The sequence below is a fragment of the Heterodontus francisci genome, chromosome 26 (genome assembly GCF_036365525.1).
Source record: "Heterodontus francisci isolate sHetFra1 chromosome 26, sHetFra1.hap1, whole genome shotgun sequence".
Lineage (NCBI taxonomy): Eukaryota > Metazoa > Chordata > Chondrichthyes > Heterodontiformes > Heterodontidae > Heterodontus > Heterodontus francisci.
In genome coordinates this window covers 38281462-38303240 of record NC_090396.1, presented here as the reverse complement: position 1 = coordinate 38303240, position 21779 = coordinate 38281462, and the positions used below count along the sequence as shown (strand labels likewise).

The 21779-nt window shown below is 41.6% G+C and overlaps 1 protein-coding gene across 2 annotated transcripts in view; it reads left to right on the top strand.

Moving 5' to 3' along the window:
* LOC137384269 (myosin-10) overlaps positions 1–21779 on the top strand; it is a 170660-nt gene that overhangs the window by 128120 nt on the left and 20761 nt on the right. For both annotated transcript variants that reach the window (XM_068058046.1, XM_068058045.1), the window contains 9 exons: positions 9570–9678; positions 10010–10141; positions 10883–11089; positions 13081–13218; positions 14254–14377; positions 15496–15667; positions 18081–18293; positions 19992–20136; positions 20620–20826. In XM_068058046.1, the coding sequence (XP_067914147.1) occupies positions 9570–9678; positions 10010–10141; positions 10883–11089; positions 13081–13218; positions 14254–14377; positions 15496–15667; positions 18081–18293; positions 19992–20136; positions 20620–20826 (1447 nt within the window). The remainder of the gene's footprint in view (positions 1–9569; positions 9679–10009; positions 10142–10882; positions 11090–13080; positions 13219–14253; positions 14378–15495; positions 15668–18080; positions 18294–19991; positions 20137–20619; positions 20827–21779) is intronic.

Genomic DNA, 21779 nt, shown 5'->3' with positions numbered 1-21779 from the left:
GATGGTGTTAGCTACAAGGCAAAAGTGTACACGGTCACTTCAGGTCACAGAGGAAGAATAAGGCTTTTTGCTAAAAATACCTTGATCCCACATGCAATTTAATACCACAACGGAGTTCAGAGGGCGAAACTTGATCTCGATGTGAATTGTATTTGCTGTTAATTTACCCTTAAATTGAGCTGTAGTCCATGTGCAGCTACAAAGACTTAGAGACTCTCTTCCATGTCTGTAACTTGTTCTGCTTGACTACGTAAGCATCAGGGAAACCATAGTCATGGGACAAGGTGTTGCATCTCCACCCCTAATCACACTAAATAAATACCCACTGGAAGTGGTTAGCAAATTCTGCTACCTTGAGTCCCTGGTGACGGAACAATCTGTCCCTTGATGCAGAGCTCGATACCCACAGAGGGAAAGCAGCTATCACCTTTGACCAACTTGTGAAACGTGCATGGGATAACACCAAGCTGACCCTTGGGATCAAGCTCTGGATTTATAAGGTCTGTGTTCTCAGCACCTTGCTATATAGCTGTGAAACATGGGTGACTTAAAACTACCAGGAAAAAAAGCTCAATAATTTCCATCTTCACTGTCTGTAGCACATTATAGGTATATCCTGGCAGGACAAAATCACAAATGTGGCAGTCCTCTCAAAGGCAGAGCTCCCAAGTGTGTTGGCACTAATCAACCAGAGGCGACTTCGGTGGATTGGACACATCCGCAGGATGAAAGACAGTCACATACCGAAAGACGTTCTGTATGGTGAAGTAGCTGGGATCAGACCTCCAATGAGGCACCCAAAGCTCTGCTTCAGGGATGCTTGCAAGCCTCACATGAAGGCCCTAAATGTTGACTATCTCACTTGGGAGTCAATAGCTGGTGAAAGTGGGATATGGCGGCACATCCTGTGGAGTGGTGTGCACTACCAGGATGATCAGTTGCTACAGCAGCTTCGCAACAGGTGCCAATGTCAAAAACAGCAACTCACTGAGTCGTTTGGCAGCTTCATGTGCGACTTGTGGCAGAACCTGTTTCTCAAGCATTGCCCTTCACGGTCATCAACAAAGGTGCATCAAGAGAAAGCACCCCACCTAAATGGATTGTTGCTGCGTGTCCATCATCTTTCATGGATGGAAGGATGCCAACCAACCATGTGCAAAAAATGTTTAATGTTTTCTTCATGAGCAATGGGATGCAAGTTTTTCACTGTAGGTCTGGTATTGTGCTTTGTCTTTTCAAAATCTGTGTGCAAACTGATCTGAAAATCTGATAAACCCAGTTTCTGCAGGTTTCTTTGTGTGATGTACACATAAAATGGGTATTATAGGAGCGAGGGGGAAATAATTCTGAAAAATACTTCATCTTTAAAATGCTAAATTTTCATTTGGGGCTTCAGGATTAGGGCCCTTTTTTCATAAGTACATAGCTAAAAGATATTAACGTGGAATTTGCTGGAAAAATAACTGCATTCACAGTGCATGCAATTATTAGGTTTTTTTTTGGATACACCATGAGTTGCAAATCAGCACAAATTGTTGCATGATTTATGTCACTCTGCCATCAGCTTTGCAAAAAATGGAGCTCGCCAGCAATCCCCCTGACTTTCAAATAAAACATTGCTGGATTTGCACTGTAGACATGTGTTAAATGTGCTGCTGATATTTAACAATGTAAGGACCCTTTTAATAGTGAGATTTATGTTTCTGCAGTACCCTTTTTGGGCCTTCAAGGTTGAAACTCTGTAGTTTCATTCTTGCAGGTCGTAAATTATGCTTAGAAGTTTATAATTTTTTCTTTCTTATCCTTTTTTCTCTCAATTTAGTCTTTCTGTATCTAATTTAATTCTGCTTCCTTCTCTGTCATTCCAGTTTCTTTATCCTTAAATTTAACTTAAGGAGATAGGCTGTTGGTCCCATTGTTCAAGTGCCCTGTTAACCTTGCCATTCTGTTAGCAACTTGCAGCTTGTGAAATAAACATTTAAAACTGAAGAGTGAGGAAAAGATCTGACTCACAGTTTACACTGAGATACCCTGTTCCAGCAAATTCTGGCCTATTAAGATCTTTTTCAAAACAAGGATATTTTATTGCCAACTATTTTTTTTCAGCACTCTAGTATTCATTTTCAATCTCCTTCCTTCCCCTCCTGAAACAGATTATTACTGGTGTTTATTTGTTAGCACACCTCCTTAAATTCACACCATTTTAATTCATTCACAGAATATGGACGCTGCTGGTAAGGCCAGCTTGGATTGTCCATCTTTAATTGTCCTTGAGCTGTCAGCTTGAACCTTTGTTCACCACATGGACAGCATACTCCCACAATGCTGTTGGAAAGGGAGCTCCAAGATTTTGATCCACTGATGGAGGAATGGCAATGTATTCGCAAGGCAGGGTGGTGTGTGACTTGGAGGTGGTGGTGGTGTTTCCATCCGCCTATTGCCCTTGTCCTTCTGGGTGGTACAAGTCACTGGTTTGGGAAGTGCTGTCAAAGAAACCTTGGCAAGTTGTCACAGTGCATCTTGTAGATGGCCAACAATGCACTGGTGATGGACGGAGTGGAGGTTTAAGGTGGTGGATGAGATGCCACTGCTTTGTTCTGGATGGCATCAAGCTGTCTGTTGATGAGCTGCACTCATCCAGGCAAGTGGAAAACATTCCATCACACTCCTGACTTGTGCCTTGTAGTCAATGTAATGATTTTGGAGAGTCGGAAGGTCAGCCACTCATTGCAGAATACCCAGCCTTTGAGCTGCTCTTGTAGCCACAGTATTTATGTGGCTAGTCCAGTTAAGTTTCAGGTTAATGGTGACCCACCCTCCCCCAGGATGTTGATGTTGGGGAATTCAATGTTGGTAATAGGTAAATTGGCCATTATAAATTGCCGCTAGTATAGGTAGGTGGTAGGGAAATATAGGGACAGGTGGGGATGTGGTAGGAACACGGAATTAGTGTAGGATTAGTATAAATGGGTGGTTGATGGTTGGCACAGACTCAGTGGGCCGAAGGGCCTGTTTCAGTGCTGTATCTCTAAACTAAACTAATAACATTTGAATGTCAAGGATAGGCATTGACTGGCACTTGTGTGACACAAATGTTAGTTGCCTGTTATCAACCCAAGCCTTAATGTTGTCCAGATCTTGCTGCATTCTTGCTGCAAGACTGCTTCATTATATAGGGAATTGTGCATGGTGTTCTTCCATTCAATGGTCAGCAAACATCCCACTTCTGACATGATGGAGGGAAGCTCTTTAATGAAGTAGCTGAAGATGGTTGGGCCTAGGACTTGGGAGCATGCAGGTGGCAGAAAGCATCATAGACAGGAGTTTGAGAGGTGGTTACACCCAAGGTGCAGGCAGATAGATGGGTGACTGCCATTAGGGGCAGGCAGTCAGTGCAGGAATCCCCTGTGGCTATCCCCCTCTCCTAACAAGTATGCTGTTTTGGATACTGTTGGGGGGGATGGCCTATCAGGGGAAAACAACAACAGCAGCAGCTGCCAGAGCAGTGGCACCACAGCTGGCTCTGTTGTTCAGGGAGGGACAAAGCGCAAAAGAGCAATAGTTATAGGGGACTCTAGTCAGGGGCACAGATAGGCACTTCTGTGGATGTGAAAGAGACTCCAGGATGGTATGTTGCCTCCCTCATGCCAGGGCCAAGGATGTCTCTGAACAGGGGGACATTCTGAAGGGGGAGGGTGAACAGCCAGAGGTTGTGGTGCACATTGGTACGAACAACATAGGCAGGAAGAGTGACGAGGTCCTACAGGGGGAGTTTAGGGAGTTAGGTAGTACGTTTATAAAACAGGACCTCTAGGGTTGTAATCTCTGGATTACTCCCTGTGCCACTTGCCAGTGAGGCTGGAAATAGGAAGATAGTGCAGTTAAACATGTGGCTAAACAGCTGGTGTAGGGGGGAGGGTTTCAGATAACTGGATCATTGGGATCTCTTCCGGGACAGGTGGGACCTGTACAAGAAGGACGGGTTGGATCTAAACTGGAGGGGCCCAAATATCCTGGCTGCGAGGTTTGCTAGCGTCACTCTGGAGGGTTTAAACTAGTGCGGCAGGGGGCTGGGAACCAGAGCAGAGGGTCAGCAGGTGAAATAACTGAGGGGGAACTAGTGAATAAGACCAGTAAAACTGAGAGGAAGAGCAGACGGGGAGATAATGCTGAGCACAGCGGGACTGGCGGTCTGAAGCGCATTTGTTTCAATGCGAGAAGTATAACGGGTAAGGCAGATGAACTTAGAGCTTGGATTAGTACTTGGAATTATGATGTTGCTATTACAGAGACTTGGTTGAGGGAAGGACGGGATTGGCAGCTAACCGTTCCAGGATTTAGATGCTTCAGGCAGGATAGAGGGGTTGTAAAAGGGGTGGGGGAGTTGCATTACTGGTTAAGGAGAATATCACAGCTGTACTGTGGGAGGACACCTCGGATGCATCATGCAGCGAGGCAATATGGGTAGAGCTCAGGAATAGGCAGGGTGCAGTCACAATGTTGGGGGTTTACTACAGGCCTCCCAACAGCCAGTGGGAGATAGAGGAGCAGATATGTGGACAGATTTTGGAAAGATGTAAAAGCAACAGGGTTGTTACGGTGGGTGATTTTAACTTCCCTTTTATTGACTGGGACTCACTTAATGCTCGGGGCTTGGATGGGGCAGAATTTGTGAGGAGCATCCAGGAGGGCTTCTTGAAACAATATGTAGATGGCCCATCTAGGGAAGAGGCTGTACTTGACCTGGTATTGAGGAATGAGCCCGGCCAAGTGGTTTCAGTAGAGGGGCATTTCGGGAACAGTGAGCATAATTCCATAAGTTTTAAAGTACTTGTGGATAAGGATAAGAGTAGTCCTCGGGTGAAGGTGCTAAATTGGGGAAAGGTTAATTATAACAATATTAGGCAGGATCTGAAAAATTTAGATTGGGGGCAGCTGTTTGAGGGTAAATCAACATCTGACATGTGGGAGTCTTTCAAACGTCAGTTGATTAGAATCCAGGACCGGCATGTTCCTGTGAGGATGAAGAATAAGTTTGGCAAGTTTCGGGAACCTTGGATAACGAGGGATACTGTGAGCCTGGTCAAAAAGAAAAAGGAAGCATTTGTAAGGGCTAGAAGGCTGGGAACAGACGAATCCCTTGAGGGATAAAAAGCAAGTAGGAAGGAACTTTAGCAAGGAGTCAGGAGGGCTAAAAGGGGTCATGAAAAGTCATTGGCTAACAGGATTAAGGAGAATCCCAAGGCTTTTTATACATAGAGAGCAAGAGGGTAGCCAGGGAAAGGGTTGGCCCACTCAACTACAGAGGAGGGAATCTGTGTGTGGAGCTAGAGGAAATGGGCGAGGTACTAAATGAGTACTTTGCATCAGTATTCACCAAAGAGAAGGACTTGGTGGGTGATGAGCCTAGGGAAGGGAGTGTAGATAGCCTGGGTCATGTCGATATCAAAAAGGAGGAGGCATTGGGCATCTTGAAAAATGTTAAGGTAGATAAGTCCCCAGCGTCTGATTGGATCTGCCCCAGAATACTGAGGGAGGCAAGGGAGGAAATTGCTGGGGCCTTGACAGAAATCTTTATATCCTCATTGGCTACAGGTGAGGTCCCAGAGGACTGGAGAATAGCCAATGTTGTTCCTTTGTTTAAGAAGGGTAGCAAGGATAATCCAGGAAATTACAGGCCAGTGAGCCTTACGTCGGTGGTAGGGAAATTATTGGAGAGGATTCTTCGGGACAGGATTTACTCCCATTTGGAAACAAATGGGTTTATTAGCGAGAGGCAGCATGGTTTTGTGACGGGGAGGTCGTGCCTCACTAACTTGATCAAGTTTGAGGAAGTGACGAAGATGATTGATGACGGAAGGGCAGTGGATGTTGTCTACATGGACTTCAGTAAAGCCTTTGACAAGGTCCCTCATGGCAGACTGGTACAAAAGGTGAAGTCACACGGGATCAGAGGTGAGCTGGCAAGATGGATACAGAACTGGTTCTGTCATAAAAGACAGAGGGTAGCAGTGGAAGGGTGCTTTTCTGATTGGAGGGCTGTGACTAGTGGTGTTCCACAGGGATCAGTGCTGGGACCTTTGCTGTTTGTAGTATATATAAATGATTTGGAGGAAAATGTAGCTGGTCTGATTAGTAAGTTTGCGGCCGACACAAAGGTTGGTGGAGTTGCGGATTGTCAAAGGATACAGCAGGATATAGATTGGTTGGAGACTTGGGCAGAGAAATGGCAGATGGAGTTTAATCCGGACAAATTTGAGGTAATGCATTTTGGAAGGTCTAATACAGGTGGGAAGTATACAGTAAATGGCAGAACCCTTGAGAGTATTGACAGGCAGAGAGCTCTAGGCATACACGTCCACAGATCACAAAGTGGCAACGCAGATGGATAAGTAGTCAAGAAGGCATACGGCATGCTTGCCTTCATCGGTTGGGGCATAGAGTATAAAAATTGGCGAGTCATGCTGCAGTTGTACAGAACCTTAGTTAGGCCACATTTGGAATATTGCGTACAATTCTGATCGCCACACTACCAGAAGGATGGTGGAGGCTTTGGAGAGGATACAGAAAAGGTTTACCAGAATGTTGCCTCGTCTGGAGGGTATTCTCTGAGGAGAGGTTGGATAAACTCAGATTGTTTTCACTGGAACGACGGAGGTGGAGGGGCGACATGATAGAGGTTTACAAAGTTATGAGCGGCATGGACAGAGTGGATAGTCGAAGCTTTTTCCCAGGGAAGAAGAGTCAGTTACTAGGGGACATAGGTTTAAGGTGAGAGGGGGAAAGTTTAGAGGGGATGTACGAGGCAAGTTTTTTTTTTTTTACAGAGGGTGGTGAGTGCCTGGAACTTGCTGCCGGGGGAGGTGGTGGAAGTAGGTACGATAGTGACATTTAAGAGGCATCTTGACAAATACATGAATAGGATAGAAATAGAAGGATACAGACCCCAGAAGTGCAGAAGGTTTTAGTTTAGACAGGCATCAAGATCGGCGCAGGCTTGGAACGCCGAATGGCCTGTTCCTGTGTTGTACTGTTCTTTGGCGCTGTCTTGAGGAACTGTTGCATGATGCCCTAGGGTTTAAATGAGTCTCTTGCAATAGCCACGCCATCTTCCTGTGTGCAGAATATGATTCTAGCCAGCGAAGATTTTTCCCTGATTCCCATTTATTTCCAATTTACTATGGTTCCTTGATGTCACAGTCAAATGCTGCCTTGCTGTCAGGGGCAGTCACTCTCGTTATCTCTGGAATTCAGCTCTTGCCTGTGTTTGGACTGAGGCTGTAATGAGGTCTGGAACCAAGTGTTCCTGACAGAACCCAAACTGAACATCAATGAGTAGGTTATTGGTAAGTGCTGCTGGATAACACTGTCACTTTCTATCATTTTGATGATGGAGAGTAGCCTGAAGGGGTGAATTTGGAATTTTCCTCCTTCTGGTGGACAGGGCATACCTGGACAGGTTTCCACTTTGGTAGATGCTGGTATTGTATTGTACTGGGACAGCTTGGCTAGAGGTGCAGCTAGTTCTGGAGCATATGTGTTTAGCACTGCAGCACTAGGTCCATAGCCTTTGCTGAATCCAGTGTGCTCAGCCATTTCTTGATGTGGAGTGAATGGAATTAGCTTAAGGCTGTTTTTTTGTGATGGACCTCGGGGGGAGGCCGTGATGGATCATCCATGGCACTTATGGATGGAGATTAGATTTTTAGAGATACAGCACTGAAACAGGCCTTTCGGCCCACCGAGTCTGTGCCGAACATCAACCACCCATTTATACCAATCCTACACTAATCCCATATTCCTACCAAACATCCCCACCTGTCCCTATATTTCCCTACCACCTACCTATACTAGTGACAATTTATAATGGCCAATTTACCTATCAACCTGCAAGTCTTTTGGCTTGTGGGAGGAAACCGGAGCACCCGGAGAAAACCCACGCAGACACAGGGAGAACTTGCAAACTCCACACAGGCAGTACCCGGAATCGAACCCGGGTCCCTGGAGCTGTGAGGCTGCGGTGCTAACCACTGCGCCACTGTGCCGCCCTATGGAGATGGTTGCAAACTCTTGAGCCTTGTCTTTGCACTCATTCTGGGCTCTGCCATCATTGAGGATGTGGATATTCGTGGAGCCTTCTGCTCCTCCTGTTAGTTGTTTGTGTCCTCTATCATTCATGACTGGATGTGGCAGAACTGCAGAGCTTTGATCTGACCTGCTGTGGGATTGCTTGGCTCTGTCTGGCTTGTTGCTTCCAATGTTTGGCAGTTAAGTTGTCCTGTGTTGTGGGTTCACCAGATTGGGACCTCACGTTTTAGTAATACCTGGTGCTGTTTTTGGTGTGCTGTTCTGCACTCTTCATTGAATCCAGGTTGGTTCCCTGGCTTGATGGTAAAGGTAGAGTGAGAGATATGGCAGGCCACGAGGTTACAGAAACTGGTGGAATACAATTCTGTTCTTGTTGGTGACCCACAACTCTTCAGTTTTGAGCTACTAGATCTGATCTGAATCTATACATTTAGCATGGTGGTAGTCCAACACATGATGGTGGGCGTCCTCACTATGAAGACGGGACTTTGTTTCCACGGACTGTGGGGTGGTCACTTCTACCAATATTGTCACAGACAGATACATCTTTGATCATAGATTGGTGAGGGCTAGTTAAATTGGTTTCCCCCTCATGTTGGTGTTTTCATCACCTATGTCCTTCAGGGCTAGGCCAGCTTGCTAAGTAGTGGTGCTACCAAGCTATTCTTGGTGATGGATATCGAAGTCCCCCAGCCCGTGTACATTCTGTGCACTTTGTACCCTCAGTGCTGCTTCCAGATGGTAGTCAACACAGGAGTACTGATGAGGGAGGGTGGTTGGTAGTAATCAGTGGGAGGTTTCCTTGCTAATGTTTGACCTGATGCCATGTGACTTCACGAGGTCTGGAGTTAATGTTGAGGACTCCCAAGGCCACTCCCTCCTGACTGTGTACCACTGGGCTGCCACCTCTGGTGGGTACCCTTCCAATGGGGCAGAACATACCCAGCTCGTGGTGATGTCTGGAACCTTGGTTGAAAAATATGATTTTGACGGTCACACTGCTGCTTGAGTATTCTGTGGGACAGCTCTCCCAATTTGAGAAGGATGTTGCTGTCATCTGGGCTGGGTGTGCCTTTGTCTAAATCCAATGCCAAGGTAGATGGCATGAGGAATGATCACTTGAGGATAGCTACGTGGATACTGGCAGACCTTTGACCCTGGGGAAATCGTAGATTATCCTGATCCATTTCTCTTGGACGTGCCTTTCAGAAGCAGCTTGACAATTTTTTTTAACCTCTTCACAGCCAGAAGCCTGAGTCCTGTTGTCAGTTCTGTATATCATCCCTACATGAAGCCTGCTAACTCTGATAAGAGAGCAGTCTTTTATGACTGTGAAGCTTAGTACAGTTAATTCCCCAAAGCCACTGGGGAGAATTGTGCATTGTCTCGAACAATTTAAGACCCAACAATAATCTCGTATAAAAGATCATTGCTAGCTTAATTGTTTCTAAATTCATGCCTCCTTTATTTTTGTTTTTCAGAGCATTTTCGAGAAAACAGCAGCAGTTGAGTGCTCTGAAAGTTCTGCAGAGGAACTGCGCTGCTTACCTGAAGCTGAGACACTGGCAGTGGTGGCGGCTCTTCACTAAGGTTCGACGTGTTTCCTTCCCATTGTATTTGCATAAAGACCAAAACTGAGACAAAATTGGGAGATATTTCAAGATTATTATGCGGACTTGTCAATGTTAGTTAGCTGAAAGATTACAAATCTCCTTTTTACTGAATTTATGTTTCGTGACTGCTCCGATCCATTCTGAATAACTCACTGCGATAGTGGGATAGTTTTTGGTTTTAAATGCTGATTGATTTTGGGTTGGGGGGGTGGGGTGGGTGGAAGAAAGGATGTTGGCAGTGATTCTGTAGTATTATAACAAATCAAATGCATGTAAGTAAGCCTTCTTTTGCATTTTTTTCTTTTTAGGTTAAACCGCTGCTGCAGGTGACTCGTCAGGAGGAGGAATTGCTATCCAAAGAGGATGAGCTGACAAAGGTCAAAGAAAAGCATGTTAAAGTAGAGGCAGACCTTACAGCAATGGCGAGAAAACATCAGCAGGTCTGTGAAGTCTTAAACTCTGCATGCATGATCTGTACTGTTCATGGCTAATGTTTGTAAGATGTAATATGACCCCAAATATCGGAATTGTACTTTTTTTTTGGTTTGGTCAGTAGCAGCCATCTTCTTTATGCAGTGCTTCTTGGCTCTGGAATCCAGCTCGCCTCCAAAATATACTTGATTGAATGACTACCCATATTTCTGCTACCATCTCTGAGCCACTGCCAATTGGCCAACAGGTGGCCAGACTTGGCACTGGAATCATTTTAGTGGAGAAGTTAGTTGCACAGGAGTTTGTAACATTTGACTTCCATGCTATGTCATTTTATAAAACCTATTGAGATTGAAGGAATAATTATAACTAAAATGGGGAAGGGGAAGAAGTTGAAAACTTCAAATTGATGGAGATCAAAGTGGAAATTTGTACTTGATTTAAGTTTCCTTTGTATCTTTTCTAAACTCGAGCAATGAGTTTATTTGCATTGCACCAACCCATGTGCAATATGAAACTGCTTAAATGTTTCTGGGAATTTTGGTCCTATTAATGAATTCTGATTAAGGATTAACTTTTAAGAGAAGTGTGATTATAAATGCTGCCTGCTGTTCTCTGTAATTTGTAGCTGTATTACTTGGGTTAAAAAAAATCCAATGTAGGGTGTATTTTTTTCATTTGAGTTGCCAATTTTGTAACAAGGTAAAAGTTTTATACATGTAACTAAATGTGATGAATGCTTTACGTAGCTAATTGAAGAGAAGAATATTCTGGCTGAACAGCTGCAGGCTGAGACAGAGCTCTTTGCAGAAGCTGAGGAAATGCGAGCACGCCTGGCTAATAAAAAGCAAGAACTGGAAGAAATCTTGCATGATTTGGAAGCAAGAGTGGAAGAAGAGGAAGAAAGAAACCAGCAGATGCAGAATGAAAAGAAGAAAATGCAACAACACATTCAGGTGCATGGATATTGGTAAACTCCTAAATGATTAACACTAAAAATGTAAATGAGATAGCAGATGGGGACTGGGAGGTGCAGTGTCAGAGGCTGCGGTTTCACTGCTGGAATCTAGGTTTGTATCCAAACTAGACTGAGATGAAAGGTACCTCTTCTGTCTTTGATGCTCTTAATATGTAATGAGATTGAGTAATTCCAGTCCAACACATGGACCTCTAATTATGGCAATAAATTGACAATTGTGGCCATTGGTGACATGTAACTCATAAAACACATGTTTTTAAACAGAATCTCAGAATTGTTGCAGTGTAGAAGAAGGCCATTTGGCCCATCTTGTCCTCACTGACTCTCCGAAAGAGCAATTCACTTAGTGCCATTTCCCCTCACCCCCCTTTCTCCCTGTATCCCTGTACATTCTTCCTCCTCCTAACCGTCTAATTCCCTTTAGAGTGTTTCAATTGAACCTGCCTCCACCACATTCTCAGGCAGTGCATTCCAGACCTTAACCACTGGCTGTGTGAAAAAGTTTTTCCTCAGGTTACTTTTGCTTCTCTGTTCAAATGCTTTAAATCTGTGCCCTCTCGTTCTCAATCCTTTCAAGAATGGGAACAGTTTCCCTATTTACTCTGTCCAGATCCCTCATGATTTTGAATACCTCTATCAAATCACACCTTAGTCTTCTCTTCAAGGAAACCAGTCTTGACTTCTCCAGTCTATCTTCATAACTGAAAAGTTCCTCATCCCTGAGACCATTCTAGTAAATCTTTTCTGTACTCTCTTCAATGCCCTCACATCTTTCCTAAAGTGCACTGCCCAGAAGTAGATACAATACTCCAGCTGAGTCTGAACTAGTGTATTATACAAGTTCAACATAACTTCTTCGTTCTTGTACTCTATGCCTCTATTAAAGCCCAGGATACTGTATGCTTTATTAACTGCTCTCTCTCTCTCTCAACCTGTCCTGCCACCTTCAATGACTTATGCCCAAATGCACCCAGGTCCCTCTCCCCCTGCACGCCCTTTAGAATTGTACCCTTCATTTTATATTGTGTCTCCATGTTATTCCTACCAAAATGAATCACTTCACATTTCTTTGAATTGAACTTCATCTGCCACCTGCCTGTCCATTCCATCAACTTGTCTATGCCCTTTTGAAGTTCTGCACCATCCTTCTCACAGTTCACAATGCTTCCAAATTTCATAAATTCCGCAGCTTTGAAATTGTGCACTGTACACCAAGGTCTAGGTCATTAATGTACATCAGGAAAAGCAAAGGTCCCAGCAGTGATCCCCGGGAGCTCCACTACAAATCTTCCTCCAGCCCAAAAAACATCCATTAACCACTACTCTTCGTTTCTTGTCACCCAGCCAATACCATATCCATGTAGCTACTGTCCTTTTTATTCCATGAGCTATAACTTTGCTCACGAGTCTGTTGTGTGCCTTTTGAAAGTCCATGTACACCACATCAACTGCATTGCCCTCATCAGCCCTCTCTGTTACCTCTTCAAAAAAGTCCAAGTTAAACATGATTTTCCCATAGGAAATCCATGCTGAGGGGAAAGTTACTGAAAATCTATTTTATTCAAACTGGGTTTTCAAAATTTGGATTAATATATTCAAAAGGTCAAAGAAAATAATGCTATCTTGAAGTGATTCCAAGGTTATCTCCTTCCTTCCCTGCTGCCCTATCTACTCTTCCTTCCCTCCCTCCACCCCCCAATCAACTATTATCAATGCTTTATAATTCCAAAATTCTTCAAGAATGTACCTCTTTAGCATCATTCTCAAATACACCTATTTCTGGAGGAACATTGATTAATGTAAAGATCTTTATACTCTGAATCCTGTGCCAGCAGTGTATTTGCTGGTATGATACACTGGGCATGAGCAAGGTTGATTTACCAGTAGGAATCTTACTCTTTGCAAGTAATCCATTATGGGCACAAACCTGAACTCATTAGTTGGCTAATATTTTCTACACCATACCAGGATCTGGAAGAGCAGCTCGATGAAGAGGAAGGAGCTCGACAGAAGCTTCAGCTTGAGAAAGTAACAGCAGAGGCTAAAATTAAGAAAACAGAAGAGGATGTCTTGCTGCTAGAAGACCAGAATTCAAAATTAGCCAAAGTGAGTTGCAGTATATGATTAGAGTTGCAAAATTGTTTTTTGAAAATTGTAGCAACTTCTAGCACTACGTTGTAAGATGAACTGAAATAAATGGTTGACGTCAAAGATCTTTTTACCATGTACAATTTTATTAGTAACACTAACACTTTTGCTGAAAAAATGTTCTGGCAGTGAGTTGTACTACTTAATTACTATTTTCCAGATCTCCATTCAGGGCGTCACATTTTAATGTCCTTTCACTTTCAATCATCTTTGTTCCTTTAGATAATCTTCGTTCTCCAAAATAGAGGGTGTTTGTGCACTGAACATTCCTCAGCAGCTCCAGAGAGTCAATGAAAATTGTTTTTTAAAGGGCCGTTGTAAAGATTAGTTGCAGTTGAGACAAGTAAAATACAAATCTTAATGGAATTGACATACTCTAGCATTCCCAACCAGGGATCTTATTGAAGGTTACCTTTTTACTTCCATTCTGATTTAGATTAGAGATAACAGGATTAATGGGAAAGGTACCATAGTGGTGGTTACTGGATTAGTAATCTAGAGGTTTGGACGAATGACTGGAGACACTAGTTCAAATCTCATCATGGCAGCTGGGGAATTTAAATTCAGTTAATAAATAATCTGGAATAAAAGTAAGTATCAGTAATGGTGACCATGGAACTCTCATTGTCATGAAAACCCACCTGGTTCACTAATGTCCTTTAGGGAAGGAAATCTGCTGTCCTTACCTGGTCTGGCTTACATGTGACTCCAGACCCACAGTAATGTGGTTTACATTAAACTGCCCTCTGAAATGGCCTAGCAAACAACTGTTACCAGCAGTTAGGGATGGACAAATAAATGCTGGCCATGTTGGTGACGTCCACAGCCCGTGAATGAATTTGGAAAAAAAACTGATTTGAGTAGTTTTTCTTTCTTTTCATTGGAGTAGTTTTGGATTTGAAGATATTGGGAAAGCAGTTACTTTATGAATATGGAAATCAATTACAGAATTAAATACTAGCTTCATAATGTTGTTTTCTAAAAATAAAATAGGAGAAAAAATTGTTTGAAGACCGGATTTCTGAGTTTACCTCGCAACTGGCAGAGGAAGAGGAAAAGGCGAAGAACTTGAGTAAAATCAAGAACAAGCAGGAAATGATGATTACAGATTTAGAAGGTGAGGGAGGCCTCAGTACAAAGTCTGTTCCGACATGGTGACCAAAGAATCAAAGCTTCACATTGTGTGAAAATTAGTCGCTATAACTGTAATGCACTTGAATAATTCATTCTGGGCATGTGCTGAAGCTGAAGTAAATGCACCTGATGTAGTGCTAAAAAGTAATCTTTGAACGAAATGAATTGGCAATGTTAAAAGAAAATGCAGCCATTTTAATCGCACATAAAGGAAAAATGTTAATATTTCCAGTGTGACTCATCAGAACTGATCTCAGAATTTTCGGTTTCCCTCAGTGTTTGTAATGATGGAGGTTGGTTGCGGGAAGCGGGGGAGCTGGAGGTGGGTGTGGTGGTGGCAGAGGAAGAGGGAATGTTGAATTAGTCGTGCACTGGTTTCAAATGGAGTTGGCTTGCAGATTATAATGGTCCTTTGCTGTGAACTTTTTGCTTCATACAGTACCCACTTATGCATTGTGCCTTATTATAAGAACATAGTTCAGACCATAAAGTTCATTTGCTTGAGCCCTTCCCTGTTATAGTCAATATTTTAGTATGACTACTAAGTCTTTGATTCTTCGGTGATGATGCCAAAAGGTTTCTTAAGATTTTCTCCCTTGCGTTCCCTTCCTGTCATAAAGTTGCTGAATTATACTTATGAAATGGTCCCAGAGGCAATATCAATCTCTCCTCTTTGTGCAAGTGACCGTCTCTTCTGTGTGAATGTTGGCAGTTTATTTGACTGGGGGCATCATTGTCAAATCTACTCTTGTCCTAATGCAAGTATTCTAAGATACCATTTTCCAAAAGGGATTATCAGATTGTTGTCGTAAAAATTCCGCTTGCTTGTTTCAATTCTGTGTACCCCCAGATTGGGCTGAATTTGCCCAGAAATATCCTTTTTATTTCTTGCATAATTGAAGTAGCTTGGTATTATGAAAGCTTTAATTGTCCATCTTAAATGGGTTTCATTTTTAGTTTATGCTTCATAGTTGTCAGAGGCTTAAATCAAAATTATTGTTCACATTACAATTGCATTTAAAATAAGTAATTGCAGGGAAATATAGAATGAAATATTTTATGGGTGTTTTTTCTAGATTTTCACATTATTATTTTATACAGAACGCTTGAAGAAGGAGGAGAAAACCCGACAAGAGCTGGAAAAATCGAAGAGAAAGCTGGATGGTGAAACTACTGATCTGCAAGATCAAATTGCTGAGCTACAGCAGCAGATTGAAGAATTGAAAATTCAGCTGGCAAAAAAAGAGGAGGAACTGCAGGCTGCCCTTGCCAGGTGTGAGACCTAAAAGTCAATTTCCTACTGACCAGTTCATTGCACATGTAAAGCATGTATTAAGTGACCTCCCTTCTCCCTATCACGCACGCACGCAGACGCAATTTTTGGCATTGTAAGTTTCTCAGACTTTTAATTATAATCAAATCAGAACAGTTTCAAAATGGTGAAAACCTATAATTAGTGAAGTTTCAAAGAGTTCTATGTACACAGACCATTACAATTGCATGAATGGGTATGTAATGAGTAAATAATCAAACAAGCTAATGGAATGCTTACCTTTAGCATACAAGGAGGTAAAAGTAATGCTACAGCGATACAAAGCCCTTGTTGGGTACACCTGCAGTACTGTGAGCAGCTCTGGGCACCACACTTTAGAAAGGATATATTGGCCTTGGAAAGGAGTATAATTTAGATATACCAGAATGATACTGAGCCTCCAAGGGTTAAATTAAGAGGAGAAATTACGCAAACTCTGGTCATATTCCTTGGAATTTAGAAGATTATGGGATAATTTCAAGATATTAAGGGGAAATTGTGGAGTAGAGAAAAAAAAAATATTTCTGCAGGTTGGGGATTCTAGGACTTGGGCGGGGGTGGGGTCATAGCCTAAAAGTTAGTGCCAGGTCTTTCAGGAGTGAAGTTAAGAAACACTCCTACATACAAGTGATAAAAGTTTGGGACTCGGTTTGATAACAAAATTTGATCAAACTCCAATTAAAAATTTAGGGATATGGAGCAAAGACGAGGCTATGAAGTTAGGTCATAGATCAGTTACGATCTCATTCAATGGCCGAACAGGCTCAAGGGGCTAAATGGCTTACTTCTGTTCCTGTGTTCCTATACAGGCACAATTAGGCATTTTTTTTTTCATGTTTCGGTTGCAGTGTTTTTAAATGCTCTTTTTTGTTTTGAACCGCACATGATGTAATCTATAGATTTAAAGTGACCTGTTGAACTCTGCACCAAACATCTGAGTTTAAATGATGGGTGTAGCTTGGGTTTAAACTCTGCCAATTTGTGTCTCTTCTTTGAGTTGACAAATCCAGAACTGGTGAAGCCACGATTAAAGGATTTGGACTTTTTTGTGGGGGTGGGTGAATGGAGGGTGAGGGAAGGGAAAGAGAGTGGGAGAAACTGGAAGGATCATTCCCAGCACCCAAATGTTTATCACTTAGTTAATTACTGACCAGAGGCTCTGAAGTTTGTGAATAGCACCTTGGTCACTCAGCTGAAAACTGCAATGCTTTAGAAGGAGGTAGTGATCAAAGAGTTTTAAGTCCAGTTTTCCTATTCCAACAGTACAGCAATATTACTTTTCCTTTACAGTGACGTGCACTGGCTTCAGGCCATTATCCAGGAAATCTTGTGGATTTAGTAGTTGTGCAGCAGTTTTCGGTAGTGGCTTTTGTGAATTAGCAAACCATCCTCAAGTATGTGCACTTCCAGTCTGTCTGGGCAAAAAGTGCTCTGTGAAGAGAATATATGGATGTATTTTCTATTCATTTTAAGAAGCTGCTCTTAAAACAAAAAAGTTAGTGGAGCCAAATATAAGTAGTACCATCTCAGATTACTTGATTAAAACAAGTCATGAGTGTACATTTTTGGTACAGTATATAAATCTTGAATTTGTGTAGCTGGTATGTTCCATTTACTTGGAAAAAAAATATAGACAGCAGATCTATATTTAGATATTTACCTGGCTTAGATAGCCAAGCAGGTAAAAGGTCACTGTTGTGGCAAGGGATGTGTTAGTTTGTTAATTTTAGGGAGTCCCATAAAAGGAAACTGCAGAGTAGTGTTTTGGAAATTTGTTTTCTGGTTTCCTTGCTCAAACATGCCTGTAAGTATTTGGCAATATCCTGAGCATGTTTTTAAAGCATAACATAAATCTGTAATTGTGTATTGTAATAAAATGAAATCTTGCAGAACTTTACAACATTTGAATTTGCAACCTCAAAGTCAACATGTTTTCATTGTGTAGCAATACTGCAAAAAATCGCTAAGCAATAACTCTAATTTTAGAGAATTAAAATTATATTCACTTCAATCCAGAGGAAACAACTGAAAAGTTTATATGCAAACTGTTTTAACTAATGTTTGCATATTTACTAGTCTTAAAAAAAATAATGTTTGCAAAACCATTTCCATATTGATCTTTCATGAAAATCTTGTCAGAATATTCCACCAAATTTTGTACCGTGAATCATTGTTTTTAAATTGTATGATCCTCCACTCCATGAATATCAAATCTCCATTACAATATTTTCGCGTCTGTTTGAAATGGCTCACAAATGATAGTAGTTGAGCTTGACCTAAAATGTCTACTTGCATGAATTCACTATGTAGTCATGATTACAGTAATGAACTTATAAATCTATGCTGTATTCTTTAATCTGTCATTTACATTCAGAGGGGACGATGAAGGTGCTCAGAAGAATAATGCTCTAAAACTAATCCGAGAGCTGCAGGTCCAGATTTCTGAGCTGCAGGAAGATCTGGAATCTGAGAAGGGTGCTCGCAACAAAGCTGACAAACAGAAGAGGGACCTGAGTGAAGAGCTGGAAGCTTTGAAGACTGAACTGGAGGATACTTTGGATACCACAGCAGCCCAACAGGAACTAAGGTGAAGCCAGCTATTCTACTGAAGAAAGTAGATAATTTGTACAACCAAGCAAGTTTCAAGTTTTGATTTATACAAAGTTTTGTAGTATAACTTATTTTGCTGTCTTGACCTATTTCACTGCCATCAGTTATCTTAAAAAAAAAATGAACTGTGTTTTGATCAGACTGCTTTACAGATGGCTCTGACCAGGTATTTTTTATTCTGACATGGTCATCACTGGCAAGGCCAGCATTTGTTGCCCATCCCTAATTGCTCTTGAGCTGAGTGGCTTGCTAGGCCCTTTCAGAGGGCATTTAAGAGACAACCACATTGCTGTGGATCTGGAGTCACATGTAGGCCAGACCGGGTAAGGATGGTAGATTTCCTTCCCTAAGGGACATCGGTAAACCAGATGGGTTTTTACGACAATCTATGAAGGTTTCATGGCACCATTACAGAGACAGGCTTTCAATTCCAGATTGCTTTATACTTAATTGATTTGAACCTGTGTCCCCAGGGCATTAGCCTGGGCCTCTAGATCACTAGTCCAGTGACCATATCACTAGGCCACCATCTTTTTGAAGCCATAGTTTGTTTCCACAAATGGTTATTTGTGAATGAAATGCATGTAAAATAATTCAAATTCAATCTAATTTAGCAGAGACTTGTATTCTACACTAGAAAAGAGTTCCACTTGGAATGTAACATAGCTATTCAATAACTTGCACATTACAAAGAAAAATCTGAAATTTAAACAGTATATAAAACTCCTGACTAAGTTTACAGTACGGTGCAATAATGGGAAAGTTGCAGAAGGATCTTGAACTGAAAATACTACAGGTAAGTTTTTGTTTTGATACTAATAGCCACTTGTGCTGTACATGAGAATAGATTTTCTGAATGCTGACCCATGTCAGTGTTCCTGACTTAATACCAGTGTATTTTAGAAAACAGCCAATCTGCATTGGTGACAGGCAGGACTTTGAAATGTACCCTTATCTACACTTTGCTTTTGCATGAAAACATTAATTTAATATTCTGTAGAAAATAATTTGTAGTAAATGTGTATTAATCTCGTACCTTGTTGACCAAATTGGAGTGAATTGTCAGAATACTGCTTAAAAGCTGTTAACAATCGAAAGATGTGTAATATTACATGTTATATATGTATGTATGTGTACAGTTACAGCACAAGCCACATCTAAACCTATCTCACTCTGTCGGGCTACTCCCACAATACTCTGGTCATGTGTGACATGACATCATTTCCTCTGGTGACGTTCACTTACAGCTCTCAAGGTGGTTCGCTCTTAAGGTTGTCCCACAAGAAGACGATATGGTATAATCAAGCAGGTTTCTTTTTAATTTTACATTTTTTTTTTCTCTTTCTCTCTCCCCCCCCCCCCCCCCCGCTCCACCTCACTTTCCTCTTGAATGTGAGGGCTTGCACTAGAATAGGATTTCATGGGGGCTGGCAGCTTTCTAGTATCTCATGCAAGTGGCTGTTTTTCCTGTTTTAAGTCTGGACAGTGGACATTATACACATTCCCCCTGGAACCTTCCTGTTCTATGTGTCCAGTTCCATATCTTGCTCGTACCTTTGCCAATTTTGAGAGAAGTTGATAGAAATGTGCTTTGAAGTTGATGATTTGTGAGTAAAGCGAGTTAATATTTTTGGGGGAAAAAAATCACTGAAGGGCCGTCTTGAATTAATTGCAGGAACAAACGTGAGCAGGAGGTAGCTGAGCTGAAGAAGGCTATTGAAGAAGAGACCAAGGCCCATGAAGTTCAAATCCAGGATATCCGCCAGAGACATAGCACTGCCCTGGAGGAGGTCTCCGAACAACTTGAACAAGCCAAGAGAGTTAGTAGCATGAGACCTTATTTTTTTTTTTTAAATGTCCTTGAAATTGAATCATAGAATGCTACAGCACTGAAACAAGCCATTTGGCCCATTTAGACAGATGACTTTTACACAATCTGTGCATGCAACAAAACATGTGGCTTAGATTTAAATTGGCAGATGTTGGGAGATGGGGAAAGTGACTATGGTAAAATTTACAGATTGTTTTCTATATCAGTTACTAGTTAGCAAAGAGCGATGATGGCCAAGAATTTGTTTAAAAAAAAAACTTGGGCTGAGTAAAATTATGGCATAAAATGGTTTCAGGAGGTGCCCAGAATTATTATTTCTTGAATAAATCTTTTGTTCTCGTCTGCAGTGAGTTGCATTATTTAACCCTCGCCATTAATAGTTCCTGTAAACACTTAAACTTGAGTGCAAGTTCACACTTGTAGTTAAATATGACCTTTTATATCAATTTTTCTGTTTCCACTTTATAAACAGCACAAAGCCAACTTGGAGAAGAGTAAACAGAGCTTGGAAAATGATAACAAAGAGTTTGCCAGTGAGGTGAAGAGCTTGCAGCACACTAAGGCTGAGTCTGAACATAAAAGGAAGAAGCTTGAATCTCATCTACAGGAGTTTCAGGTCAAGTTTGCAGAAAGTGAAAAGGCAAGGTCTGAGCTTTCCGATAAAACTCACAAGCTTCAGGTAAGAGAAAATGGAACTTTTTAATAGCATGGGTAATGTTTTTTTTTAAAAAAAAGACACATTGCTTGAACCACAATAAATGGTAGACCATTTTCTGTACTTTGAAACATTTCAGGTTCTGGGCTTTATCTAGGACCTCTTGTGTAGTTTATTGCGCATTTAATAGAAGTGTTTGAGTGGGTTTGTTTGTCGATTTTTGTTTACTTTTAATTAATTGTTAATTTAGTATGTATAGTTAGTCTTTTTTTCAGTTCTGTATCAAATTGAGAAACAACTTTTTTTTATCACTTTTGCAGTGGCATATAGCATTACTCTTTAAAATACCCACTGAAAGTGATGGGGGTATATGACCAACGGGCAGTCATTAACAAAGGAAAGTAGTCAAGAATAGCTACCTTGGCTATTCAAAAAATGAACTTGTGTTTGTATTTTGATTAATCTAATTGATTCCAGAGTTGGCCTGTGACGATCAGGACCACTTGTGGAAGATGCTAAAGATTTCCCAATTACGCTTGATTTTTTTTTTTATAATATTGAATTCCCTGATTTCTAATGGAGAAGTTTGGACATCAAGGTGGCATTAGTATGTACAAAAGGAAAATCCTGCGGATGTTGCAAATCTAAAATAAATACACAAAAAGCTGGAAATACTCAGCAAATCTGGCAGCATCTGTGGAGAAAGAAACAGTTAACGGTTCAGGTTGATGACCCTGAAGGGTCAATGACCTGAAACATTAACTCTTTTTCTCTCTCTCTCTCAATTGATGCTGCCAGACCTGCTGAGCATTTCCAGCATTTTGTTTTTATTTGGCATTAGTTAGTGCACCAGCAGTGAAAAGCTTTTAGCATTATTTGGAATATAGAATTAAGATTGCAGTCACGTAGATTTGCTTCTTAAATAAGAACTGAAAGATCTGAAATGTGATTTGTTTTGAAAAGCAGTACAGTATGAA